We start from the raw sequence: 25,000 nt of genomic DNA on the forward strand, positions 1-25,000 counted from the left end.
CGGGTTCACCATAGCCCGTGCTACTTGGAACGTTTTCTTCTGAGTAGCTTAACCTAGAACAAGCTTGCTTTACGGAACAATGTCATTCCCATCAATATTTTCCTGGAAGACTGAGTCACGTCTTGGCCGGCTACTGAGACCTTGATCAGCCATGGAAACGATTCTTTTATGTATTGGGGAATTGGGTGAAGGTTGGGGGTCTAATCTGTCTCGCCTCCACAGGATTCCAACTCTGATATTCTCTTTGTTTTTTTGCCAAGACTAGGGTTCATAAGGGCTGTCAACTGACGTGCCTGGTGAAAATGCAAGCAAGAGTTGTTATCCTCCCTCAGCTCATCTGAAGCCTGCTCCTGGAAACTCATTAATTTTTTCTCTCTTCCATTCTCTTTCTCTCTCTTTCTCTCATCTCATTCTATCTTTACACACACACACACACACACACAGGGGCCTCGTAGCCTGGTGGATAGCGCGCAGGATTCGTAATTCTGTGGCGCGGGTTCGATTCCCGCACGAGGCAGAAACAAATGGGCAAAGTTTCTTTCACTCTGAATGCCCCTGTTACCTAGCAGTAAATAGGTACCTGGGAGTTAGTCAGCTGTCACGGGCTGCTTTCTGGGGTGTGTGTGTGGTGTGTGGAGAGAAAAAAAAAAAATAGTAAGTAAACAGTTGATTGACAGTTGAGAGGCGGGCCGAAAGAGCAAAGCTCAACCCCCGTAAAAACACAACTAGTAAACACACACACACACACACACACACACACACACACACACACACACACACACACACACACACACACACCGGATGACCTTTAACGAAACCAATAAACTGTGAATTATCTTTGCTGCTGGCTTATGACGTCACTTGTGCCAACACCTAAACTTAAAACCACAAAATATTGTCTTGAAGACAAAGCAGTCATGTGAAATACAATAAAACGGTTTTGTTATTGTTAAGGATACAATTGTAACTGGTGCCAGAGGTCACGTGGCGGGTGCCAGAGGTCACGTGGTGGGTGCCAGAGGTCACGTGGTGGGTGCCAGAGGTCACGTGACCCCGCGGGGTGCCAGTATGAATGATATGTGGGTAAGGTTATCAGGTGTGTGGGGTGAGTACTTGTCTATCAGTGACTATACGGGGGAGGTCTAGCTCTGCATCCCCGGCTCCTGGCCTCAGTGTAACTGTTGTGTTATATTCTGAATTCTTCTGACGTTCCAATTGTTGGTCGAATCTGGCCTTAGACTCGTGGATAGAGATGGCTTTCATTACTAATTCTTTCAGTGCATTCCTCGTGTTGATCGTCAGTATTGGGTATATATTATTTTCTGAATTCTTACTGAATTTACTTATTGAATTCTACCATACATTTCTTCCCCCTCCCTACAGGAGTTTGTCATTGTCCTCCTCAACATTTTTTTTGGAGTGCTCCTGCCCAACCACTTGGGCTGGACGGTAGAACGATGGTCTCGCGTCCTGTAGGTCGGCGTTCAATCCCCGACCGTCCACAAGTGGTTGGGCACCATTCCTTCCCCCTCCCCCCTTGCGCCGTCCCATCCCAAATCCTTATCCTGACCCCTTCCCAGTGCTATATAGTCGTGATTGGGATAGAACCGAAGGTCCTCGACAAGAATGAACAACTGGGATTGTTACTCTTCTCGATGCTGTTTTGTTTTTGAGTTTATTACGTTGCTGCATCTTGGAAGACGTTTATGTGGTAGGCGGGGGAGCTGGGAGGTCCGGCCGGCCAGGTGCCAGTTACGGCGCTCTTGTCGCTAAGGGAGCCGGTCGGCCGAGCGGACAGCACGCTGGACTTGTGGTCCTGTGGTCCCGGGTTCGATCCCGGGCGCCGGCGAGAAACAATGGGCAGTGTTTCTTTCACCTTATGCCCCTGTTACCTAGCAGTAAAATAGGTACCTGGGTGTTAATCAGCTGTCACGGGCTGCTTCCTGGGGGGTGGAGGCCTGGTCGAGGACCGGGCCGCGGGGACACTAAAAAAAGCCCCGAAATCATCTCAAGAAGGGTCAGCCCACCTCCTGAAGGCTTACCACCTTCTTGGGGTTGGTCCAGTGGGCCTGTAACACTCTTGTGGTCAAGGGTAACACGAGGTTAAAAGGTAAGGGTCAAAGATCAGACAAGGAAGGGAAGGGAACTGTCAGGGGAAGGCGCCCACTAACCCCCCAAAGGGTGGAAAGTTGGGTATTGTTGACTGGGAGGCAGTTAAAGAAAACGGTGTTGACACTTGCAAGAGGGGGAACTCTGCCAGTGGTTATCTTCTTGAGGTTATCTTGAGATGATTTCGGGGCTTTAGTGTCCCCGCGGCCCGGTCCTGGTCCTGGTTTGGCCAACCCGTTCTCGCACTTGCATATAGCCAATATTGGCTTATTTAATAAGTGCATATGTGACATCCTAATTTATTGTGAATATTTTAGTTTACCTTGAAAAGCTTCATAGAAAACACCGACCTTACCTAACCTTCTTAGCATGTTAAGATAAGCATCTTATTGCTTCTTAATTACAATTATTACTTAACCTATTATAGGTTAAGTTTGGCACGTCTCTCTAACACTATGTACAGGTAACTGGAGCAGTGCTAGACTCTGTGAACAGTGGTAATAATAAAAATAATAGAATAACATCAGTAAGAGAGGCATATAGTGAATGGTTGTGTACTTACTGGAGCACAACCAAGATGAAACACACAGTTAAGGGAACATGTCAATACTGAGGCTCCACGTGGAACAACGAAGGGGACATTCACACCAGGGACAGTATAGGCCTCTTCTGTGGCCGCTAATTGTGGTAGGCCTCTTCTGTGGCCGCTAATTGTGGTAGGCCTCTGCTGAGGCGTGTGTACGACACACACGCACGCGCACGCATACACACGCGCACGCACGCCTTCATCATAGCTTTATCGATGTTTGACACAAAAACAAAGCCAAGATCCTCCTCGTGCCATGAGTATTATTTTCTATTTGTACATCCTAATTTATCTGAATTTTTGTGAACAGATTCCATGTTGAAGAGTCAGGGGTGCAAAGCTAGGATGGTGGTGAGTGTGGTGGTGGTGGTGAGTGTGGTGGTGGTGGTGATGGTGGGTGTGGTGGTGGTGGAAGGGTGTGGGTGTGGCGCCTCTATCGCCTGGTAAATCCTATCGGGATCCACCTTGACACGATGTTTACCCTTGTGAGAAGAAGAGCACTATCGACCCTCCAGACTCCGCTGGTGTGGTGCACAGACTATCCCTCTCTCGGTGGGTAGGGCTGCTACCCTCCGCTGGCCCTATGGGTAGGGCAGCTACCCTCCGCTGGTCCTGTGGGTAGGGCAGCTACCCTCCGCTGGCCCTGTGGGTAGGGCAGCTACCCTCCGCTGGTCCTGTGGGTAGGGCAGCTACCCTCCGCTGGTCCTGTGGGTAGGGCAGCTACCCTCCGCTGGTCCTGTGGGTAGGGCAGCTACCCTCCGCTGGTCCTGTGGGTAGGGCAGCTACCCTCCGCTGACCCTGTGGGTAGGGCTGCTACCCTCCGCTGGCCCTGTGGGTAGGGCTGCTACCCTCCGCTGGCCCTGTGGGTAGGGCAGCTACCCTCCGCTGGCCCTGTGGGTAGGGCAGCTACCCTCCGCTGGCCCTGTGGGTAGGGCTGCTACCCTCCGCTGGCCCTGTGGGTAGGGCAGCTACCCTCCGCTGGCCCTGTGGGTAGGGCTGCTACCCTCCGCTGACCCTGTGGGTAGGGCAGCTACCCTCCGCTGGCCCTGTGGGTAGGGCAGCTACCCTCCGCTGACCCTGTGGGTAGGGCTGCTACCCTCCGCTGGCCCTGTGGGTAGGGCTGCTACCCTCCGCTGGCCCTGTGGGTAGGGCAGCTACCCTCCGCTGGCCCTGTGGGTAGGGCAGCTACCCTCCGCTGGCCCTGTGGGTAGGGCTGCTACCCTCCGCTGACCCTGTGGGTAGGGCAGCTACCCTCCGCTGGCCCTGTGGGTAGGGCAGCTACCCTCCGCTGGCCCTGTGGGTAGGGCTGCTACCCTCCGCTGACCCTGTGGGTAGGGCTGCTACCCTCCGCTGGCCCTGTGGGTAGGGCAGCTACCCTCCGCTGGCCCTGTGGGTAGGGCTGCTACCCTCCGCTGACCCTGTGGGTAGGGCAGCTACCCTCCGCTGGCCCTGTGGGTAGGGCAGCTACCCTCCGCTGGTCCTGTGGGTAGGGCTGCTACCCTCCGCTGGCCCTGTGGGTAGGGCAGCTACCCTCCGCTGGCCCTGTGGGTAGGGCTGCTACCCTCCGCTGACCCTGTGGGTAGGGCAGCTACCCTCCGCTGGCCCTGTGGGTAGGGCAGCTACCCTCCGCTGGCCCTGTGGGTAGGGCTGCTACCCTCCGCTGACCCTGTGGGTAGGGCAGCAACCCTCCGCTGGCCCTGTGGGTAGGGCAGCAACCCTCCGCTGGCCCTATGGGTAGGGCAGCTACCCTCCGCTGGCCCTGTGGGTAGGGCAGCTACCCTCCGCTGGTCCTGTGGGTAGGGCTGCTACCCTCCGCTGGCCCTGTGGGTAGGGCAGCTACCCTCCGCTGGCCCTGTGGGTAGGGCTGCTACCCTCCGCTGACCCTGTGGGTAGGGCAGCTACCCTCCGCTGGCCCTGTGGGTAGGGCAGCTACCCTCCGCTGACCCTGTGGGTAGGGCTGCTACCCTCCGCTGGCCCTGTGGGTAGGGCTGCTACCCTCCGCTGGCCCTGTGGGTAGGGCAGCTACCCTCCGCTGGCCCTGTGGGTAGGGCAGCTACCCTCCGCTGGCCCTGTGGGTAGGGCAGCTACCCTCCGCTGGCCCTATGGGTAGGGCAGCTACCCTCCGCTGGCCCTGTGGGTAGGGCAGCTACCCTCCGCTGGCCCTGTGGGTAGGGCCATAACATTTCCTATTAAAAGTATGGAAGAAGGTAGCATGTGACTGTGTACGGGTCTTTGTCCATTTGCATAAGAAACTCTCTAACTCTCTTCCTATTATTTTCATCAAATTAATTTATTAAAAGTTATATCAAGAATCAGACCCGTGTTTTCGCGAGGAACTGTCTTATGCATCTCGTCTTGCCGGTCTGTGAACAAGAGCTTCCGAAGTTTGGGTCACCCTGTAGTGTGGTGTCTGGACCCTCGTCCCCGGACCAGTATTGTGTACTCACTACCTCCTATGTTTAGTACTGAAAGTCGTAATATATTTGTTGACTTGTATATAAAAGGTGTCGGGTATACCTGGTTGATACCTGGTTGATGGGGTTCTGGGAGTTCTTCTACTCCCCAAGCACGGCCAGGCTCGACATGTGGGTGGGTGGTATGTGAGCAGCAGTAAACAGGAGTTTGGCGGAGACACGAATCATTGTGAGATGATGATTGTGTGTTGAAATTAGTGGGGTAATAATGCAAATATCAGCTGTTGTTCCTGGCTGTCTTGGCCAAAACAATCTTCATTATCTCGGAAATTTGGAATAAGTGAATGTAGGAGGGAGGTTTCCGCAGACTTTCTGGAATTGTTTAACTTCGGTTCATGGCCCTGTATGATTAAACCATCCTGGTAGATGGTTAGGTTATCTTGAGATGATTTCGGGGCTTAGTGTCCCCGCGGCCCGGTCCTCGACCAGGCCTCCCTTTTTGTTACCCCCCCCAGGAAGCAGCTCGTAGCAGCTAACTCCCAGGTACCTATTTACTGCTAGGTAACAGGGGCATCAGGGTAAAAGAAACATTTTGCCCATTTGTCTCCGCCTCCACCGGGGATTGAACCCGGAACCTCAGGACTACGAATCCGAAGCGCTGTCTACCTAGCTGTCGATCCCAGTAGTCAGGGCAGGAGAAGCCAGGGTGAACACAAGCGGTCGTCATCCCAACACCTGTCATGCCATCACGTCAACACCTGTCATGCCATCACGTCAACACCTGTCAATGCCATCACATCAACACCCGTCAATGCCATCACATCAACACCTGTCCTACAGTCACAGGTGTTTTCTGGCATGAGAGACGAACGGTGGTCGCAGTATTGATTCTGGTAACTTAATTATTGTCTAATCTGAAACTGCGTCAAAGAGTCGAATTAGGATATCGATGTTTAAGGAACCTTATCATCGTAAGTAAGCCTCAAGGTCACTTTCTTATGGTTTATTGGTTATCTGGTCCATGATAACTGGACGTGTTTTACACCATGGAGGTGATGTTGGTCTCTTAGTGCTTAAGGTGGTGGAGGTCGACCTCGTGCTGAGGTTAATGGGGGGGGGAGGGGTTGAAGTGGTAGCTTGTGAGGTGTTAACTTGGGTATAGTTCTATTTTTAATATAGAATATGATCTATATGCCAGTGTGAGTGAGTTGAGTGAATGGAAAAGTAATATGTGATGATGGTCGTGTGTGTGTGTATGTACATATTGGTGTGTGTGTGTGTGTGTGTGATGCTGCAGGCTAGGTAGGACGCATGCGCGGTGGGAAGAACAATTACTTGTTGTTTAGGTCGAAGTTATGAAGCCTGACACGTGAGTCCATGCTTGTGGTGGTGGGGGGGGAGACACGTATGGCGTGTAAGGGCATGACAGGTGTGGGGTAGACATTCATGGGTAGATATAGCAGAGTTGGAGTAGTTGTTGCTCCTCTGGCAGGTGTGTGGTAGGGCTCCATGCTGCCTAACGTCACCATTCCCCTCCCAGCTACCAAGCTGGTCACTCCACCACACCAAGAATCAGAATTCATTCCGCTCACGCTCTCATCCGGAATATCGAACCCTTGATACACTTAAACACACACACCTCGAGTCCATGACAACTTAGCAAGTCACAAACATTCAAAACATTCCTTGGCATCCAGGATGGTGCTACTTGAAGGTTCGAAGAGGAGTGTGAGGTGGAGGTGGGGGTAGGGAGTGGGTCTCAGTCGTGCACCGCTGCCTGACACAGCAGGGTTTGGGTGGTGGTGGCGGCTAAGGAAGGTGCTCATCACTACCTACCTCTCACACACCTCTAGTGGGATGCCTCATGTTAGCGAGTCGTGTGAGCACTTCTGCTTCCTTATCTCCCAAGTAAGTTGCCAACCTCTTTATGGTAAACTGACATTATTCTGCAAGGTAAACACTGAATCCTCGTCGTTTTCTGTAATAGACCGTGGAATTCCGACGTTCATCAGTAACTAAGAATTCTCACGTGTTTTCAAAACGAAACTTATAGCGCACTGATTAACATAAAGCCATAGAGCAGTAGGTACTAGAGCAGGGCTCTAGTGGAAACTCCTCGTGTATAAGGTGGGGAAGTTTGTGTCGCACGAAGGGTCTTCTGCCAGACCTTCCGCTCAGTAATGAAAATTTATATCGCGAGCTTTACCTCCACAAGGCTGAGCAAGGGAGAGGTTTTAGGACACTGGATCGGGTCACATGCCATTGGCCCTCATTCACTGACTCGTGAAACATTTCCAGTGTTCTACAGTGTTCTTCACTAGTCCAGGGGTGGGTGTATCCCTCGTGAACATGTAATGTTACATGTATTCAATGGTGTTGTAGCAAGAATGTGGTGCGACAGAATATAGTGAAACTAATGGCAAGAATGTGGCCGAGATGTTAGCACTGATGGCGCGCTGGCTACGTCAATAGTTCTTGGCGCCTGTTAGGGTTCATTACCAGGGGCCAGATTCACGAAAGCACTTACGCAAGCACTTACGAACGTGTACATCTTTCCTCAATCTTTGACGGCTTTCGTCACATTTATTAAACAGTTTACAAGCATGACAACTTCCAATTCAACTGTTGTTATTGTTATAAACAGCCTCCTGGTGCTTCGGAGCTCATTAACTGTTTAATAATTGTAAACAAAGCCGCCAAAGATTGAGAAAATCTTGACAGATTCGTAAGTGTTTCGTAAGTGCTTTCGTGAATCCCAGGACAAGAACCTTACGAACCACTATCAGTGCCGTTGTGTTCGACGATAAAGGGTCTCGATAAGAGTTCACTGACCGTTCGTGTTACTGAATGTGTGTGTGTGTGTGTGTGTGTGTGTGTGTGTGTGTGTTGTACACACATCACTTGATCTTCATTGTTGCGTATGGTGAAGATGTTAAGATGGTGAGGATGGTGGGGTGGGGAGTGGCAATTATTGGTTTATGTAAAGTGGCTCCGTGGTCTACCTGGTCCCTCACACTGGTGTTTTGTTGTGTTCCACACCTCACACTGGTGTCTTGTTGTGTTCCACACCCTCACACTGGTGTTTTGTTGTGTTCCACACCCTCACACTGCTGTCTTGTGGTGTTCCACACCCTCACACTACTGTTTTGTTGTGTTCCACACCCTCACACTACTGTTTTGTTGTGTTCCACACCCTCACACTGCTGTTTTGTTGTGTTCCACACCTCACACTACTGTTTTGTTGTGTTCCACACCTCACACTACTGTTTTGTTGTGTTCCACACCCTCACACTGGTGTTTTGTTGTGTTCCACACCCTCACACTGGTGTTTTGTTGTGTTCCACACCCTCACACTGCTGTCTTGTGGTGTTCCACACCCTCACTCTACTGTTTTGTTGTGTTCCACACCCTCACACTACTGTTTTGTTGTGTTCCACACCCTCACACTGCTGTTTTGTTGTGTTCCACACCTCACACTGCTGTTTTGTTGTGTTCCACACCCTCACACTGCTGTTTTGTTGTGTTCCACACCCTCACACTGCTGTTTTGTTGTGTTCCACACCTCACACTACTGTTTTGTTGTGTTCCACACCCTCACACTGCTGTTTTGTTGTGTTCCACACCCTCACACTGCTGTTTTGTTGTGTTCCACACCTCACACTGCTGTTTTGTTGTGTTCCACACCTCACACTACTGTTTTGTTGTGTTCCACACCCTCACACTGCTGTTTTGTTGTGTTCCACACCTCACACTGCTGTTTTGTTGTGTTCCACACCCTCACACTGCTGTTTTGTTGTGTTCCACACCTCACACTACTGTTTTGTTGTGTTCCACACCTCACACTGCTGTTTTGTTGTGTTCCACACCCTCACACTGCTGTTTTGTTGTGTTCCACACCCTCACACTGGTGTTTTGTTGTGTTCCACACCCTCACACTGGTGTTTTGTTGTGTTCCACACCTCACACTGCTGTTTTGTTGTGTTCCACACCCTCACACTGGTGTTTTGTTGTGTTCCACACCCTCACACTGGTGTTTTGTTGTGTTCCACACCCTCACACTGCTGTCTTGTGGTGTTCCACACCCTCACTCTACTGTTTTGTTGTGTTCCACACCCTCACACTACTGTTTTGTTGTGTTCCACACCTCACACTGCTGTTTTGTTGTGTTCCACACCTCACACTGCTGTTTTGTTGTGTTCCACACCCTCACACTACTGTTTTGTTGTGTTCCACACCCTCACACTACTGTTTTGTTGTGTTCCACACCCTCACACTGCTGTCTTGTGGTGTTCCACACCCTCACACTGCTGTTTTGTTGTGTTCCACACCCTCACACTGCTGTTTTGTTGTGTTCCACACCCTCACACTACTGTCTTGTGGTGTTCCACACCTCACACTGCTGTCTTGTGAGCAAGAGAGCAGTGTGAGGTGTGGAAATTCATGAGAAAACAGAAGTTCAGAGCCTTCAAATGCAATTTGTTTGGAAACATTAATGTTTCAATTACTAAAAAAAATCTTCAAGATTTACTAAATTCCCGTCATTAGAAGAATCTGCACAATTCATAAAGTGCAGAGAGTAAAACATTAGACAAATTTAAATTAGAAATGTTGCATTAGATTGATTTTAGTAATAGATGTAATTTCTTAAAGTGGAGATTTGGAGCTCAGTTTGGAGGCAACAATTGAATTACCTTGAAAGGCAAACTATAATATTTTGGGGTTAGTGACTGGATTAAGGAATATATCTTATAGAGAATGAGGTTCTGAAATTATAGAATGGCATGAACAAATCCACAAGGGCCGTGACGAGGATTCGAACCTGCTTCCGGGAGCATCCCAGACACTGCCTTAATCGACTGAGCTACGACAAAACTACGGTATAGAATGTCATTTGCAAAAGAATGTGGAGTGTCTAAAACGTTTGATATAATACCAGAATTAATAGTATTTTCATCTACATAATCGTGCGAGTCATTGTGTTTTGTTGTTAATGTTTGTCAACACCTCCAAAGGATACCTGATTAACCAGGCTGTGACTCATACGTCAGGCTGCGAGCAGCCGCGTCCAACAGCCTGGTTGATCAGTCCAGCAACCAGGAGGCCTGGTCGACGACCGGGCCGCGGGGACGCTAAGCCCCGGAAGCACCTCAAGGTAACCTCAAGGTAAGGTAGGTTGTCAAGTGTAAATATATAAGGTTTAACTTGTTGATGACACTAATACCACGTGTCTAGCTCTCAAAACACCCAAATACAAGTCCGATATAAAATAGTCCATCCTCGGATAAAGCTATGTTAGTAAACATAGAGAGAGAGGAGAACTCTGAATCCTCTACCCTGAGAGAGAATATCCCATACAACACTGAAATCAATATTTTAATTTCTGTCAATTCTTGGACAAATCCCACCTACTCACCTCTCTCTTCCCGGCCGCTGTACACACCTCAAAGCCGTGTGTATCGATGATCAACATACCTCAAAATGACTACGAAAATCGCAAATGAACTCAGGAATGTATCAGATTTGCAACCTTTGCAAAGAGACAACTTGATTGTCCTTTTTTCCGTTTAAACTTAGCCCATGCTTCGACAAGAAGCAATGTACATCCTCAAGAGAGAATTATATTATTATCTTCAAGAAGTGCCGGATCAACCGGGCTGTGGTGGATATGTGGACCTGCGGGCCGCTCCAAGCAATAGCCTAGTGGACCAAACTCTCACAAGTCAAGCCTGGCCTCGGGCCGGGCTTGGGGAGTAGAACAACTCCCAGTACCACCCCTGTAGGTTCCACCTACACCCCTGTAGGTGTTCCACCTACACCCCTGGAGGTGTTCCACCTACACCCCTGTAAGTGTTCCACCTACACCCCCTGTAGGTGTTCCACCTACACCCCCTGTAGGTGTATCTCCCTGTAATATTATCTCCCCGGCGCCACCCACCGTTGTAACCCAAGACCCGATGAACCTCTCTTCATATATTGACTTTTTCCTAATTACGCGAATCCTGGATGACAGACAAACAAGAAATTTTGGCTCTGATTTGAGCCGTATTGGACTCAGGATATTAGGCTTCCCCGAGGAAAAACATGGAGTATGAAATATTGAATGGTTTGTGTGTGTGTGTGTGTGTGTGTGTGTGTGTGTGTGTGTGTGTGTGTGTGTGTGTGTGTGTGTGTATTAGCTATTGACAAAAATCAATAGTTATTGACTAATTAGTTTTTATTAATAATTAACTATTAAAAATCAATATTAGCTAGTGACAGAAATAACAGAATGGCTTGACGTATCATGTAAAATAATCCAGCTTTCGGCACCAGGAAAACACTGATACTCATTTGAATTTTTTTTTACGATTTCTGTGTTTTCATTATCGGTATCGTAAGAAAGAGAATTGAGGGAGCATAGAGACCTTGCAAACGTCGTGATGGGAGACCATCTTAAATCACAAAACTACCAAACACAAGGAACAAAACAATTGATTATCGAAGTCTGCTTGAAACAAGCAACTCTGTGGAAGGTCAGAAAGAGGATGCAGACATTTCAAAAGATGGAAAAAAAAATGACAGAAACGTTTAAACATAGTATAATCTTTAAACAGGGTGATTGAATACATAGAGCCGTTGCTGAAGCAATCGTACCAAACTGGAGAAATTTAATTGGAACAGAAGCCATGCAAGAGATAAAGAATTATCCAAAATATTTTTCCACATATTGGAAATTAAAATTCAAAACCACGGTCAGTATTGGAGTCATACTTACAAGTGAAGGTTTATACACAGAGGATGACAAGGATATTATTGAAATATTATTATTTAATAATAGTATATTATTAAATATAAGATATGATTATTAATTAAGGATATTAGTGAAAGCCCAAAGGATCAGTATGAGGCTATGTTTAGCATTCTCAGAAGACATGAAAGTGGAAGATCAGAACAACCTGTTTATTAAAAATAAATACAGAATTTGAACTGATATAAAGATGAACACAGGAGATTTGAAAGGTAAATTTACAACAGGCCCCTGCACTCAGCTCCGGGTCCATTACACATGAAGATGACACCAAAATCAGCATGCTAATTACTTCTACAAAAGACATTGCTAAAGTACAAGCTGAAATCAATAAAATCTTCGATTGGACAACGGAAAATAACATGATGAATTCCAGGTTTTTAGTAACGGTAAAAAATCAGAAGTTAGATTAAATCAATTGTAAAAAGACTCAATTAAATCTCCTCATAGTTGGAAATGTTGTCATCCCAGGTAGCTGAAAAAACGAGTCTACCTTGAGAGTTATTCTACCAGACTTGACCTAACTAAGAGGCCAAAGAGATGGACGTGGAAATATATATATACGTAAAACAATTGGTTAAATATGACAAGACATTTAATTAATTAAATTAAGAATATAGGCAGTGAACACGAATATAATAAATTACTTGACATGGGATGTGGAGAGTTTGCTGGAGGCGTGAGGCTCGCTTCAGAAGAGCTTGAGCTCACTTGAGCTGAAGAATTCGTGAAGGGAGGGCGCGCTCCGTTTGAGCCCCTGGTGAAGAAGAACCCCTGTTTGATATACCTTCAAGAGGAAGGAAGTGGACAGACGTCTCGACTGAGGAATAAGGTGGGAGGCGTGTCAGCTCAAGTCATGAACTGCAGACGGTGTTATGGAGCAGTTAAAGCAGTTCTGTGGGTAGCCTGAGGCGCCCTGAGTGTCGCCGCGCCGCCAGTGAGGACCAGCGAGCAAGCCAAATTCTGTGGTAAGCATTTTAAACAGTTTACAGTGATTGTCTGCAGTTGGTCGTGTGCCCAGCGACCATAGGAAGTGTTTATCGAGATATTAGACATATTGTGTTAAGGCAGAAAGCCTAAATAAGAGAGTGAAGATGGGAGGACCAGCTGAGGGGAGGAGCAGCACATCCTCTCCTGCCGATAGCTTGCAGGTGACTGACCAGCTGGCAGCCTGGGGCGGGCGGCCCGCCCGGGGGAGTGGAGAATGGACCCGCCCGGGCGTGGGGGAGTCCTAACGGCAGGCAGGAGGCAGAGGAATGTCGAGTGGAGACATTTATTATATAGTTTATTTTCATTATATGTTTACAGAGGTTTAAATGTTTAAACATTTTTATTGGCGTGTCGATGGGTTGGAGGTTTGTTCTGAGGAAGGAGTTGATGGGAATACTGAGACCAGAGAAGCAGCTAAGGAGCTGGTCGGCCGAGCGGACAGCACACTGGACTTGTGATCCTGTGGTCCCGGGTTCGATCCCGGGCTCCAGCGAGAAACGATGGGCAGAGTTTCTTTCACCCTATGCCCCTGTTACCTAGCGGTAAATAGGTACTTGGGTTATTAGTCAGCTGTCACGGGCTGCTTCCTGGGGTTGGAGGGTCGACGACCGGGCCGCGGGGACGCTAAGCCCAGGAATCACCTCAAGGTAACCTCAAGGTAAGGTGTCACTGGAGTCCAAGGGAAACTTGGTGGTGTAGCAGCCTGATAGAGCTGTGGAGGATCCTGGTAGATAAACCTGTAATAACCTGATGTCAGGGTAGTGAACTCCCAGATGTGGGAAGGAAGTTCTTATTGACTACTTGTAGGGAGTTGGTAGTGTTTGATTGTCATTAGCGTGCAAGACGCAGTGAAAGGTGGGTGATTGATTATCATTTCTAAGCCAAGGAATATTTATACTGAAATTTATCGAATTACAACTGTAGGCTGGATTACCTGCAGAGATCTATGTATATATATGTTCTAGGGCTGATTATGCCATATTTGGTTTACAAGGTTTAACACTCTAGGTGAGGTTGATAGTGCCGTAATTGTTTTACAAGGTTTAACCCACTCGGTGTGGTTGGTAGCATAAGTGGCAAGCCAGGAGTTGGGCTACCACTTGGGGTAAGCGATTAATAGTCCTGATGGTTTTGAACTACAACCAGGTTATAATATCAAAGTGTAGAGGTTTATATATTCCCATATATTGTATGTGCATGATTTGTGTATGTTCTGTATTGTCATTAAATGTTTGTTATACACCCTTGCCCTTGTCCCAGTGACGCTTCCCAGAAAGCAGAACGGAGAGAGAGCACGAACGAACGCACGAACGAACGAACGCACGAACGAACGCACGAACGAACGCACGAACGCACGAACGAACGCACGAACGAACGAACGCACGAACGCACGAACGAACGAACGAACGAACGAACGAACGAACGAACGAACGAACGAACGAACGACCGACCGACCGACCGACCGACCGACCGACCGACCGACCGACCGACCGACCGACCGACCGACCGACCGCCAGCCAGCCAGCCAGCCAGCCAGCCAGCCAGCCAGCCAGCCAGCCAGCCAGCCACAGCGGTGGACAGGGTAGTACAGAATAATAATTCAAAGGAGAAGGGGATTGATGAGATAATTTTCCTGATCATTTTATCAACATTTGTGTTGATAAACGTAGTGTTTGAGGCTCGTGTTTGTCTGGTGTTGCGTGCGTCATGTTATATATTACCTCGTTGAAGCCCATTACACACACATCACAATAGCGTGATGTATCAAATGAACAAATGGCAGACGAGTAAGGCAGCGTCTGGGATGATCTCGGACGTAGGTTCGAATCCTCGTCACGGCCCTTGTGGATTTGTTCACCTCGTTGAACATCTTGACGTATTGTGTTGCGAGGATTGTGTTGATTGTCTTCACGGAAGGATCAGGTGAATCCTTTCCCTGGTGACAATCATTGACCTCTAATACTGGGTCCTTAAGGAGGCAATTCTTCAAGTTATTTTGCCTATTAACTCGTATGATTTTTATTTCTTACGTTCCCAGATCCCATTTTTTTTGTCTTAAAAATGATCTTGATGATGCTCTTGTGTTTTGGGTGTAGGGCGTCCCTGTGGAGTGTTGGGGGGGGGGGGAGATAGGGATCTTCTTTCCCTATAGGGATAGGATCTTCATAGGGGGATCCTATGGAACGTTAGCTCCCTAGGCTCCTCTGTGGTTTTCATAGGAATTCTCTTGTAAAAAATTGTATGTCACTTGACTGGTTTAAAAAGTGTTAATAGTTAAAAGTTTTAAGAGTGTATAGTGTTTTGCGTTAGTTGTGAGGTAAGTGTTGTGGTGGTGTTGGGTGACTGTCAATATTGGCGTCTTGGAGTGTCTTGCCTTCACGTGTGTGTGTGTGTGTGTGTGTGTGTGTGTGTGTGTGTGTGTGTGTGTGTGTGTGTGTGTGTGTGTGTGTGTGTGTGTGTGTGTGGAGAGAGGATGGAGACGCCTTCTTGGGGTGCTTGTGTGTTCTGTGTCATGTTGGCCTGTCCTTCCCCTCTCCACCCCTAGCCCTCCACCCCTAGCCCTCCACCCCTAGCCCTCCACCCCCTAGCCCTCCACCCCCTAGCCCTCCACCCCCTAGCACTCCACCCCTAGCACTCCACCCCTAGCACTCCACCCCTAGCCCTCCACCCTAGCACTCCACCCCTAGCCCTCCAACCTAGCCCTTGAGGTGGTCCCGAGGATCCACTTCCCAGCACCCTCGTGTCTGACCAGGCCTCCTGGTTGGTTGTTTGGTCTGATCAACCAGGCTGTTAAACACCGCTGATCACAATCTGACATGTGAATTACTGACCAGTTGATCAAATAACCCCTTGGAGGAGGTGATGTTCTCTGAGTACCGCGAGAGATCGGCCAGTTATGCCCCCATTTAATGGGCGGAGAATTGACGTCTTAGGGGCGCGCTCCCTGATGTTAGTAGAACTATTTCTTAGCGTACCTATTGTACCCCCGGGTTTCAATTGAGGCCCCTTTTTTGCCTGTCCCGCCAGTCCTCCTGGTGTAGCGAGGAGGTAATTCTGTGCGCTGGTTTGGACCCTCTACTTCGGATATTTTCCCTTGACCCCAGCCCTTGACCCCAGTTCTTGACCCCAGTCCTACGTAGTGTGAATGTGGTGTATATATCAGTGTATATGGCGGGTCTGGACGCCACTAGAGGCAGTGTAGATGGTCTGTGTTAAATACGTAAAGTTTCTGTATCAAGTGGTGAGTTTGGGGTGTGGCAACAGGCTGTGATCTGAGTGGGTGTGGCAACAGGTTATGATCTGAGTGGGTGTGGCAACAGGTTGTGAAGGTGAGGCTGGGTGAGGCAGATGGGGTGGCTAGTTTTATCTGGTGATAGCGTGACATTTGAGAAGGACCGTTATTGATTATCTGCCTGACCTGCCCTCCAAGGACCCCCCTCCCTCCCTCCCTCCCTCCCTCCCTCCTCCCAGCAGACGGCAGACTCCTACGCTATCAGGAGACGCAGACAGGTGTATGAGGATAAGTCCTATCTTTGGTGAAGGAATGGAAGCTGTGTGGTGCAGTGTAAGTGGAGATGTCATGAATGGATCGTGGTAACGAGTGGAGTGCCGCAAGGGTCGGTACTGAGACACGTGTGTGTGTACTCGCCTATTTGTACTCACCTATTTGTGCTTGCAGGATCGAGCATTGACTCTTGGATCCCGCCTTTCTAGCTATCGGTTGTTTACAGCAATGACTCCTGTCCCCATTTCCCAATCATACCTAGTTTTAAAAGTATGAATAGTATTTGCTTCCACAACCTGTTCCCCAAGTGCATTCCATTTTTCCACTACTCTCACGCTAAAAGAAAACTTCCTAACATCTCTGTGACTCATCTGAGTTTCTAGTTTCCACCCATGTCCCCTCGTTCTGTTATTATTACGTGTGAACATTTCATCTATTTCCACTTTGTCAATTCCCCTGAGTATTTTATATGTCCCTATCATATCTCCTCTCTCCCTTCTTTTCTCTAGTGTCGTAAGGTTCAGTTCCTTCAGCCGCTCTTCATATCCCATCCCTCGTAACTCTGGGACAAGCCTCGTCGCAAACCTCTGAACCTTCTCCAGTTTCTTTGTGTTTCTTCAGGTGGGGGCTCCATGATGGCGCGGCATACTCTAAGACGGGTCTCACGTAGGCAGTGTAAAGCGCCCTAAAAGCCTCCTCATTTAGGTTTCTGAATGAAGTTCTAATTTTCGCCAGTGTAGAGTACGCTGCTGTCGTTATCCTATTTATGTGCGCCTCAGGAGTTAGATTAGGTGTCACATCCACTCCCAGGTCTCTTTCTCGATTCGTTACAGGTAGGCTGTTCCCCTTCATTGTGTACTGTCCCTTTGGTCTCCTGTCACCTGATCCCATTTCCATAACTTTACATTTACTGGTGTTAAACTCCAGTAGCCATTTCCCTGACCATCTCTGCAGCCTGTTTAAGTCCTCTTGGAGGATCCTACAATCCTCGTCTGTCACAACTCTTCTCATTAATTTTGCGTCATCCGCAAACATTGACATGTATGATTCCACTCCTGTAAACATATCATTTACGTAAATTAGAAAGAGGATTGGTCCCAGCACTGATCCTTGAGGTACTCCACTTGTTACTGTTCGCCAGTCCGACTTTTCGCCCCTTACCATTACCCTCTGGCTCCTTCCTGTTAGGTAGTTCTTCACCCATACTAGGGCCTTTCCGCTTACTCCTGCCTCCTCTGTGTGTGTGTGTGTGTGTGTGTGTGTGTGTGTGTGTGTGTGTGTGTGTGTGTGTGTGTGTGTGTGTGTGTGTGTGTGTGTGTGTACTCACCTAGTTGTGCTTGCGGGGGTTGAGCTCTGGCTCTTTGGTCCCGCCTCTCAACTGTCAATCAACAGGTGTACAGGTTCCTGAGCCTATTGGGCTCTTATCATATCTACACTTGAAACTGTGTATGGGGTCAACCTCCACCACATCACTTCCTAATGCATTCCATTTGTCGTGTGTGTGTGTGTGTGTGTGTGTGTGTGTCAGTAACCTGGCCAGAAATTGGCCTCTTCATATCAGTGTTTGCAGGCGATGTTAAACTAGTGAGAAGAGTCAGAATAAAGAGAGATTAGGGTACCTGGCAAATGGATCTGGTCATTAGCAGATGTGGACTGAAAAATGACTGCTAGTCTTAACCCAGCCAAGTGCAAAGGTATAAAGATTGGAACAGGGATCAGAAGACCAGTGCTGCAGAATATGACGGAGAGAAGACAGACTGTTCAATAAGCAGAGAGACCTGGGAGTGGACATAACCCTAAATCTGAGGTCAGAAGCCCACATTAAGAGCATAGCAGCAGCAGCAGCAGCAGCAGCATAGCAGCAGCAGCAGCATCAGCAGCATAGCAGCAGCATCAGCAGCATAGCAGCAGCATCAGCAGCATAACAGCAGCATCAGCAGCATAACAGCAGCAGCATAGCAGCAGCATAGCAGCAGCAGCATAGCAGCAGCAGCAGCAGCATAGCAGCAGCAGCAGCAGCATAGCAGCAGCAGCAGCAGCATAGCAGCAGCAGCAGCATAGCAACAGCAGCATAACAGCAGCAGCATAAGGTATTCTGGCCAACATCCTTCACAGACTTGGATAAAGAGAGTCTTCCGGACCCTGTACACACCCGAGGCCAGACTCGCTCTTAACTATGCATCCCCGGTATATAACTCTTGTCTAAATAAAAATATATAAATGTTAGTGGGAAAACTAGAAAATGCCCAAACATACGAAACGAGACTCGTTCCTGAGCTGAAGGGTTTGAGCTACGAGGAAAGGCCGAATATTTCCACCCATAACTGCGAGAAAAAATCCCTAAACAAGGATTGCTTTTAAAACAAAGGCTTCCTATGTTTTCATATCAAAGGAACCAAATAAAATTATAATAACGTTACTATGAATACAGATCATTGGAGAGACATAACTTTAAGATTCCCTTAAGTGTTCCTGTTATTTATTTACATGTCATTTTCCGTTCTACGAGGCAATTTAATTGGTCATTAATCTAAATAGAACAGAACTGAAACACCACAGGTCTTGTCAATCCCAAGGCGATTAATCAGTGACTATTGATTAATCTTCACAATACCGGATTAATCTTCACAATACCGAACATACTGACCTTCCTACAGCACTACCAGCGTGCCCCCTCTCTCTGTCTTGCCTTTACATTAAAAACAAAACGGCGGATGGCAGTCAAAGGCGGTGTTGTATTGTCTAATTGTTCAAGCGAAGGTTTACCGGGCCGGGTAGTTGATGGTTTTGGTGGTGGTGGATTTTTAGTGCCTTGACTTTTTGCCACAAAAATGTGGCTGTCTAGACTGCTTGCCGCAAGCTGACATTAACACTGAGGCAGATGTGTAACAGCGGCGTTGGTGGCTAGCCAGCGTCAGTAGCGGCGTTGGTGGCTAGCCAGCGTCAGTAGCGGCGTTGATGGCTAGCCAGCGTCAACACAGTAGCGTTGATGGCTAGCCAGCATCAACACAGTAGCGTTGGTGGCTAGCCAGCGTCAACACAGTAGCGTTGATGGCTAGCCAGCGTCAACAGCCAGGGGGTCACCGGGTACACCAAGCCATCTCCAGCCTCAATACACTAGTCCCGGGGATCCAAAGTTCTGGTGCTACGGAAATTTGGTTTGAAAATGTGAAAGGTGTGTTTTGTGAGTTGTTTAGCGTGTGGTTAGGCCACACGCCAAGCCTTAGGTCAGGCCTTGGGTTGGTTAGGCCACCGGACACCTGGGCTAACCCCCCTATTTACTTATTTATTTAGTTTTTCTATATATAAAGGTACATTGGGTTTTGAGAGTACATGGCATTGGTGTTATTTTTTTTCTACATTCTTACATTCGTGTTTTTAAATTTGTAATAAAATGTTGTGATTTTTTTTCTTGTTTTTTGTTTTGACGATTTTGTGATGTGATAAATATTTTGAGGAAATTGAGTGATTAGTTGAGCAACGTGAGTTGCCTTCCTGTTGGGGTTCCCTGGGTTCAACTTGTCAACCTGTCAAGTGCTCGTCTCTCTCTCTGAACACCTGTCAGGTGCTCACAGCTCGGTGAGATGAGGCAGCATCCCCCCCCCCGTCATCTCGTTACACCCTCTAGCGCACATAGTGTCACACATCATCTGGTTGCCCTGGCAACGGACCCCACACACACACACACACACACACACACACACACACACACACACACACACACACACACACACACACACACACACACGAAATGAACCACAGAGATATTAGAAAGAAATTTTTAGTGTCAGAGTGGTTGACAAATGGAATGCACATAGGAAGTGATGTGGTGGAGGCTGACTCCATACACAGTTTCAAGTGTATATATGATAAGAGCCCAATAGGCTCGGGAACCTGTACACCAGTTGATTGACAGTTGAGAGGCGGGACCAAAGAGCCAGAGCTCAACCCCCGCAAGCACAAATAGGTGAATACACGAGATAACATCTGTAACAAGCCGTCACTGGCAGCTATTTGCTTGTTTGAACGTTCATCCCCGTTTGTAGTCTGGTCGTATTCAGACCCGACACCACTTACGGGCTCACCATAGTCCGTGCTACTTGGAACTTTTTGTTCCAGGGAGCTAATCTACAACAACGTACACCTGGCAGCCTCGTCGGCCCCCCCCCCTTCCCCTCTAGTCCTGTTGTTGGTGAAGGGGGAGTGGGGGGGGACGGGGGTATGGGGGGGGGGGCAAATGTGGAGTCGGGGAAAATAATCAATGCTCCCGTCCAAATCCTTGATCAATTAATAAGACGGAATTATTCCGCGTCTCTTTCATTAACTCAAATATTTCACTGATAATCTGGCACAACTCCACAGGGAAGGGTGCACAGAGAGGGAGGAGGAAGATGGGAAGGAGAAGGAAGATGGGAGGGAGGGAGGAGAAGGGTGAAAGATCGATGACAATTTCAGGATAATAAAGGAGAGGACTGGGGGGGGGGGGGGTAGGAGGCGTGACCAAAATAAGAACACAAATATTTGATTGATGGGTGTGAGGCGGTGAGTTTCCTTCCAGGAGGTCTTATAACATATATATGGTAATCCCGCATGTTTGGCGTCCCGAGGACATGGGGCCAGATTCACGAAGCAGTTACGCAAGCACTTACGAACGTGTACATCTTTCCTCAATCTTTGACGGCTTTGGTTACATTTATTAAACAGTTTACAAGCATGAAAACTTCCAATTCAACTGTTGTTATTGTTATAAACAGCCTCCTGGTGCTTCGGAGCTCATTAACTGTTTAATAATTGGAAACAAAGCCGCCAAAGATTGAGGAAAGATGGACAGGTTCGTAAGTGCTTGCGTAGGTGCTTTCGTGAATCTGGCCCGTGGCCTCTCAAGGAATGCCCAAGTAATGCCCTACTATGCAGGCGAGGAGCCACAATAACGTGGCTGAAGTATGTTGATCAGACCACACACTAGAAGGTGAAGGGACGACGACGTTTCGGTCCGTCCTGGACCATTCTCAAGTCCATTGTGCCCTACTACCACCAATATGGATACTTTATTAATAGTCCTTCTTAGACTCTCGGTATCCTCTGGGTCTACATCCCCTCTCAACAACACATGTACAGGTTAATGAGCCTTTTCTTAACGTGATCTGATAGCTTTTTCCCCCTTCCTGACAGCTGGGTGGGCAGCGCTTCGCATTCGTAGTCCTGAGGTTCCGGGTTCGATGTCCGGTGGAGGCGGAGACAAATGGGCAAAATGTTTCTTTCACCCAGATGCCCTGTTACCTAGCAGTAAATAGGTACCTGGGAGTTAGACAGCTGCTACGGGCTGCTTCCTGGGGGATGGGGGTGGAGGCCTGGTCGAGGACCGAGCCGTGGGGACACTAAGCCCCGAAATCATATCAAGATAACCCCAAGATCTCAAGATAACCTCCCGTCTAGGCTCTCTTTTCCTCCTGTTGCTATCTTTTTCGTCTATATTTCACGTCGTTCCCTACGGCATTTGAGTTTCTACAATTTCCTTTGTCCTTCTTAACTCTTAACGGCATACTTCTTACAGTCTCGCCTGTCACCTGGCATTCTTATCTTATTATTGACTTTCTCCAGCAGTCTTTCTCCGCTCTAATTGATGATGATCATTGACAATGATCCGTTATTTTCCATACAAACATAGGAAGTAAAGGAAAGCGCAGAAAGCCTCTTGTGTATACTTGTATGTATATATCCACCCAAAGACATTCATGTGTAACTTACGCTTGATAAATGATATTATTTTTCTTAAGATTTTTATTTTTCTCTTGGGTGATCAATCATTTTCATTAACATCAGGGAGGGCCTCAGGAGAGAATTTAAAAAGTTCGAAGAAAATTTCAGGCCGAATTAAATGATGGAACTTTGATAAAGAAATTAAAAAAAAAATTACTTCGGGGAGAAGCTCTTATCGTGGAGGCCAGGTACACGGTGTGGCTCAGTCTGCTGCTGCTGCTGCTGCTGCTGCTGCTGCTGCTGCTGCTGCTGCTGCTGCTGCTGGGGGAGAGGGGTGACATGATAGAGGATGGGGAGGAGGGGGGGGGAGCTCATTAACAGAGTGTTTGATGTCGGAGCGGCTAGAGAATAATAATTGATGGGACAATAAAATTTTGGACATCAAAGGGGGTTGGACGAGTAAGAATATTGAAGGAATTATTCATTTTGTCGTTTCCTGTCAACTTACTGGGCGGGCACCTGGTATATTGGTGACCCTTGACCCCTGTACACCTGCAGGGGAGGAAGCCAGAGGGTCAATGTGTATATATATATATATATATATATATGTATTTCCATGTATTTCGCACCTGTTGTGACTTAACAGCCTGGTTGACCCGACACAAGGTAAGCAGGTAGTACTGTACACCCTCAAATTACCAGTAGATGTAATTAGACGTAGCTAATTAACCTTTTCTTCCTCCTCAGGGTCGATCATGTTCCATGTCCGGCGGCGGCCTGCGGACCACGGCCCCCGCAAGCGGAAGAAGAAGCCGGTGAAGGGCGCAGGCAGCGGGCCAGGGGGCGATGCCCTTGATCACCACCGCTCCAGAGACCCCTACTTCCTGCCTGACAGGCTGCCCTTCCTTGTTGAGCTAGGTCCTGGTGAGTGTACCCGGCTTGTTGGGGAGTCCTGGTGAGTGTACCCGGCTTGTTGGGGGGTCCTGGTGAGTGTACCGCGCTTGTTGTGAGGGGTCCTGGTGAGTGTACCCGGCTTGTTGGGGGTCCTGGTGAGTGTACCGCGATTGTTGAGGTGGTCCTATAATAATATGCTACTTCGGAGATTGATAGTACCCGTTCTGTCTTGTCTGGCACCATTGAAAGTACCGTGGTGGGCGCCAGGGGCATCTGGCTGTTGCTCCTCACGTTAGGGATCCTCTATTGTCTGAGGAATAATTCTTTATGCTGAAATAAGGGTTCCTGAGCCTTTTAGTGTTAGTGAATGTATAGGTGACACAATTTTCGTAATCTGTAATAACAATAGGAGTTGCACATATCTTAGTATTCTGAGAGAAAATGACTAAGACTTGTAATTCTAGTACGGGACATCTATCCTGTACGAACTTATGCACAAATGTGTCTTAGTGTTCTGAGAGGAGATATTACTACGGTACCGAGGTCTTGAATGTCCAAGAATTGAGGCCAGGAGTCGTCAAGCTACTTAACGCAACCACCTGCGAAACCTGTACATCTTTTAACAGTCGTGGCAACTTTGTTGACATTTATTTGACAGTTTAAGAGCTTCGAAGCATCACGAGGTTGTTTATAACAATAAACGACCTGGTGAGGTTGTTTATTGCGGTAAGCTTGACGGGGTATGGGGTGCTTGGGAGGGATAGCCTCACCCAACTCTGCATGAGGTACGGTCTGAGGTGTGGGATGGACATAGGCTGATCGCAGCATGCACAAGTTTAAAGCTTTAAGAATAGTCTGTCTGTCTCTCGTTGTTTATAACAATAAACAACCCAATGAACTTGGGTTGTGAAGTTTCCGCAGCTCGTAAAGTGTTTAATTAGTGTAAGTTTGAAGGAGTCAGGTAAGCGGTTCTGGGTTGCCGCAAGGTTGACGGGGTGCGAGAAGCTTGACGTGGGGTTGGGTTAGGTTATCTTGAGGTTATCTTGAGATGATTTCGGGGCTTTTAGTGTCCCCGCGGCCCGGTCCTCGACCAGGCCTCCACCCCCCAGGAAATAGCCCGTGACAGCTGACTAACACCCAGGTACCTATTTTACTGCTAGGTAACAGGGGCATAGGGTGAAAGAAACTCTGCCCATTGTTTCTCGCCAGCGCCTGGGATCGAACCCAGGACCACAGGATCACAAGTCCAGCGTGCTGTCCGCTCGGCCGACCGGCTCCCACAAGGTTGGGTTAGGTTAGAGAGAAATCTCGTCTAGAGAGGCCAAGGTGGTATTTACTGAGCAGCAGCAGCAGGACCGTGTGATGGGTGATAACGAAGAGGCTAATGGAGGGACAAAGTACGCCCCCCCCCGGGGCCACCGGGGGACGCTATTAACCCTGGCGTCATCACCAAGTCATCAGAGTGGTGATGACTGGTCTACAAATGCCGCGAATATCATCACTCTCACAATCCACCCATAGTGACTACCCGAGCTTGGGTCATGGCGCCGATACGTGAGCTGCCACACTCCTGAGAGCTCTGGCTGCCACACTCCTGAGAGCTCTGGCTGCCACACTCCTGAGAGCTCTGGCTGCCACACTCCTGAGAGCTCTGGCTGCCACACTCCTGAGAGCTCTGGCTGCCACACTCCTGAGAGCTCTGGCTGCCACACTCCTGAGAGCTCTGGCTGCCACACTCCTGAGAGCTCTGGCTGCCACACTCCTGAGAGCTCTGGCTGCCACACTCCTGAGAGCTCTGGCTGCCACACTCCTGAGAGCTCTGGCTGCCACACTCCTGAGAGCTCTGGCTGCCACACTCCTGAGAGCTCTGGCTGCCACACTCCTGAGAGCTCTGGCTGCCACACTCCTGAGAGCTCTGGCTGCCACACTCCTGAGAGCTCTGGCTGCCACACTCCTGAGAGCTCTGGCTGCCACACTCCTGAGAGCTCTGGCTGCCACACTCCTGAGAGCTCTGG

The 25,000-nt window shown here is 48.5% G+C and overlaps 1 protein-coding gene across 2 annotated transcripts in view; it reads left to right on the forward strand.

Annotated features, from left to right (window-relative positions):
* Positions 1-25,000, forward strand: part of LOC138349798 (afadin-like) — a 238,413-nt gene that overhangs the window by 186,473 nt on the left and 26,940 nt on the right. For both annotated transcript variants that reach the window (XM_069312038.1, XM_069312039.1), the window contains exon 9: positions 22,839-23,015. In XM_069312038.1, coding sequence (XP_069168139.1) covers positions 22,839-23,015 — 177 coding nt within the window. The remainder of the gene's footprint in view (positions 1-22,838; positions 23,016-25,000) is intronic.

Source organism: Procambarus clarkii, chromosome 71 (assembly GCF_040958095.1).
Source record: "Procambarus clarkii isolate CNS0578487 chromosome 71, FALCON_Pclarkii_2.0, whole genome shotgun sequence".
In the NCBI taxonomy this organism is placed as follows: Eukaryota; Metazoa; Arthropoda; class Malacostraca; order Decapoda; family Cambaridae; genus Procambarus; species Procambarus clarkii.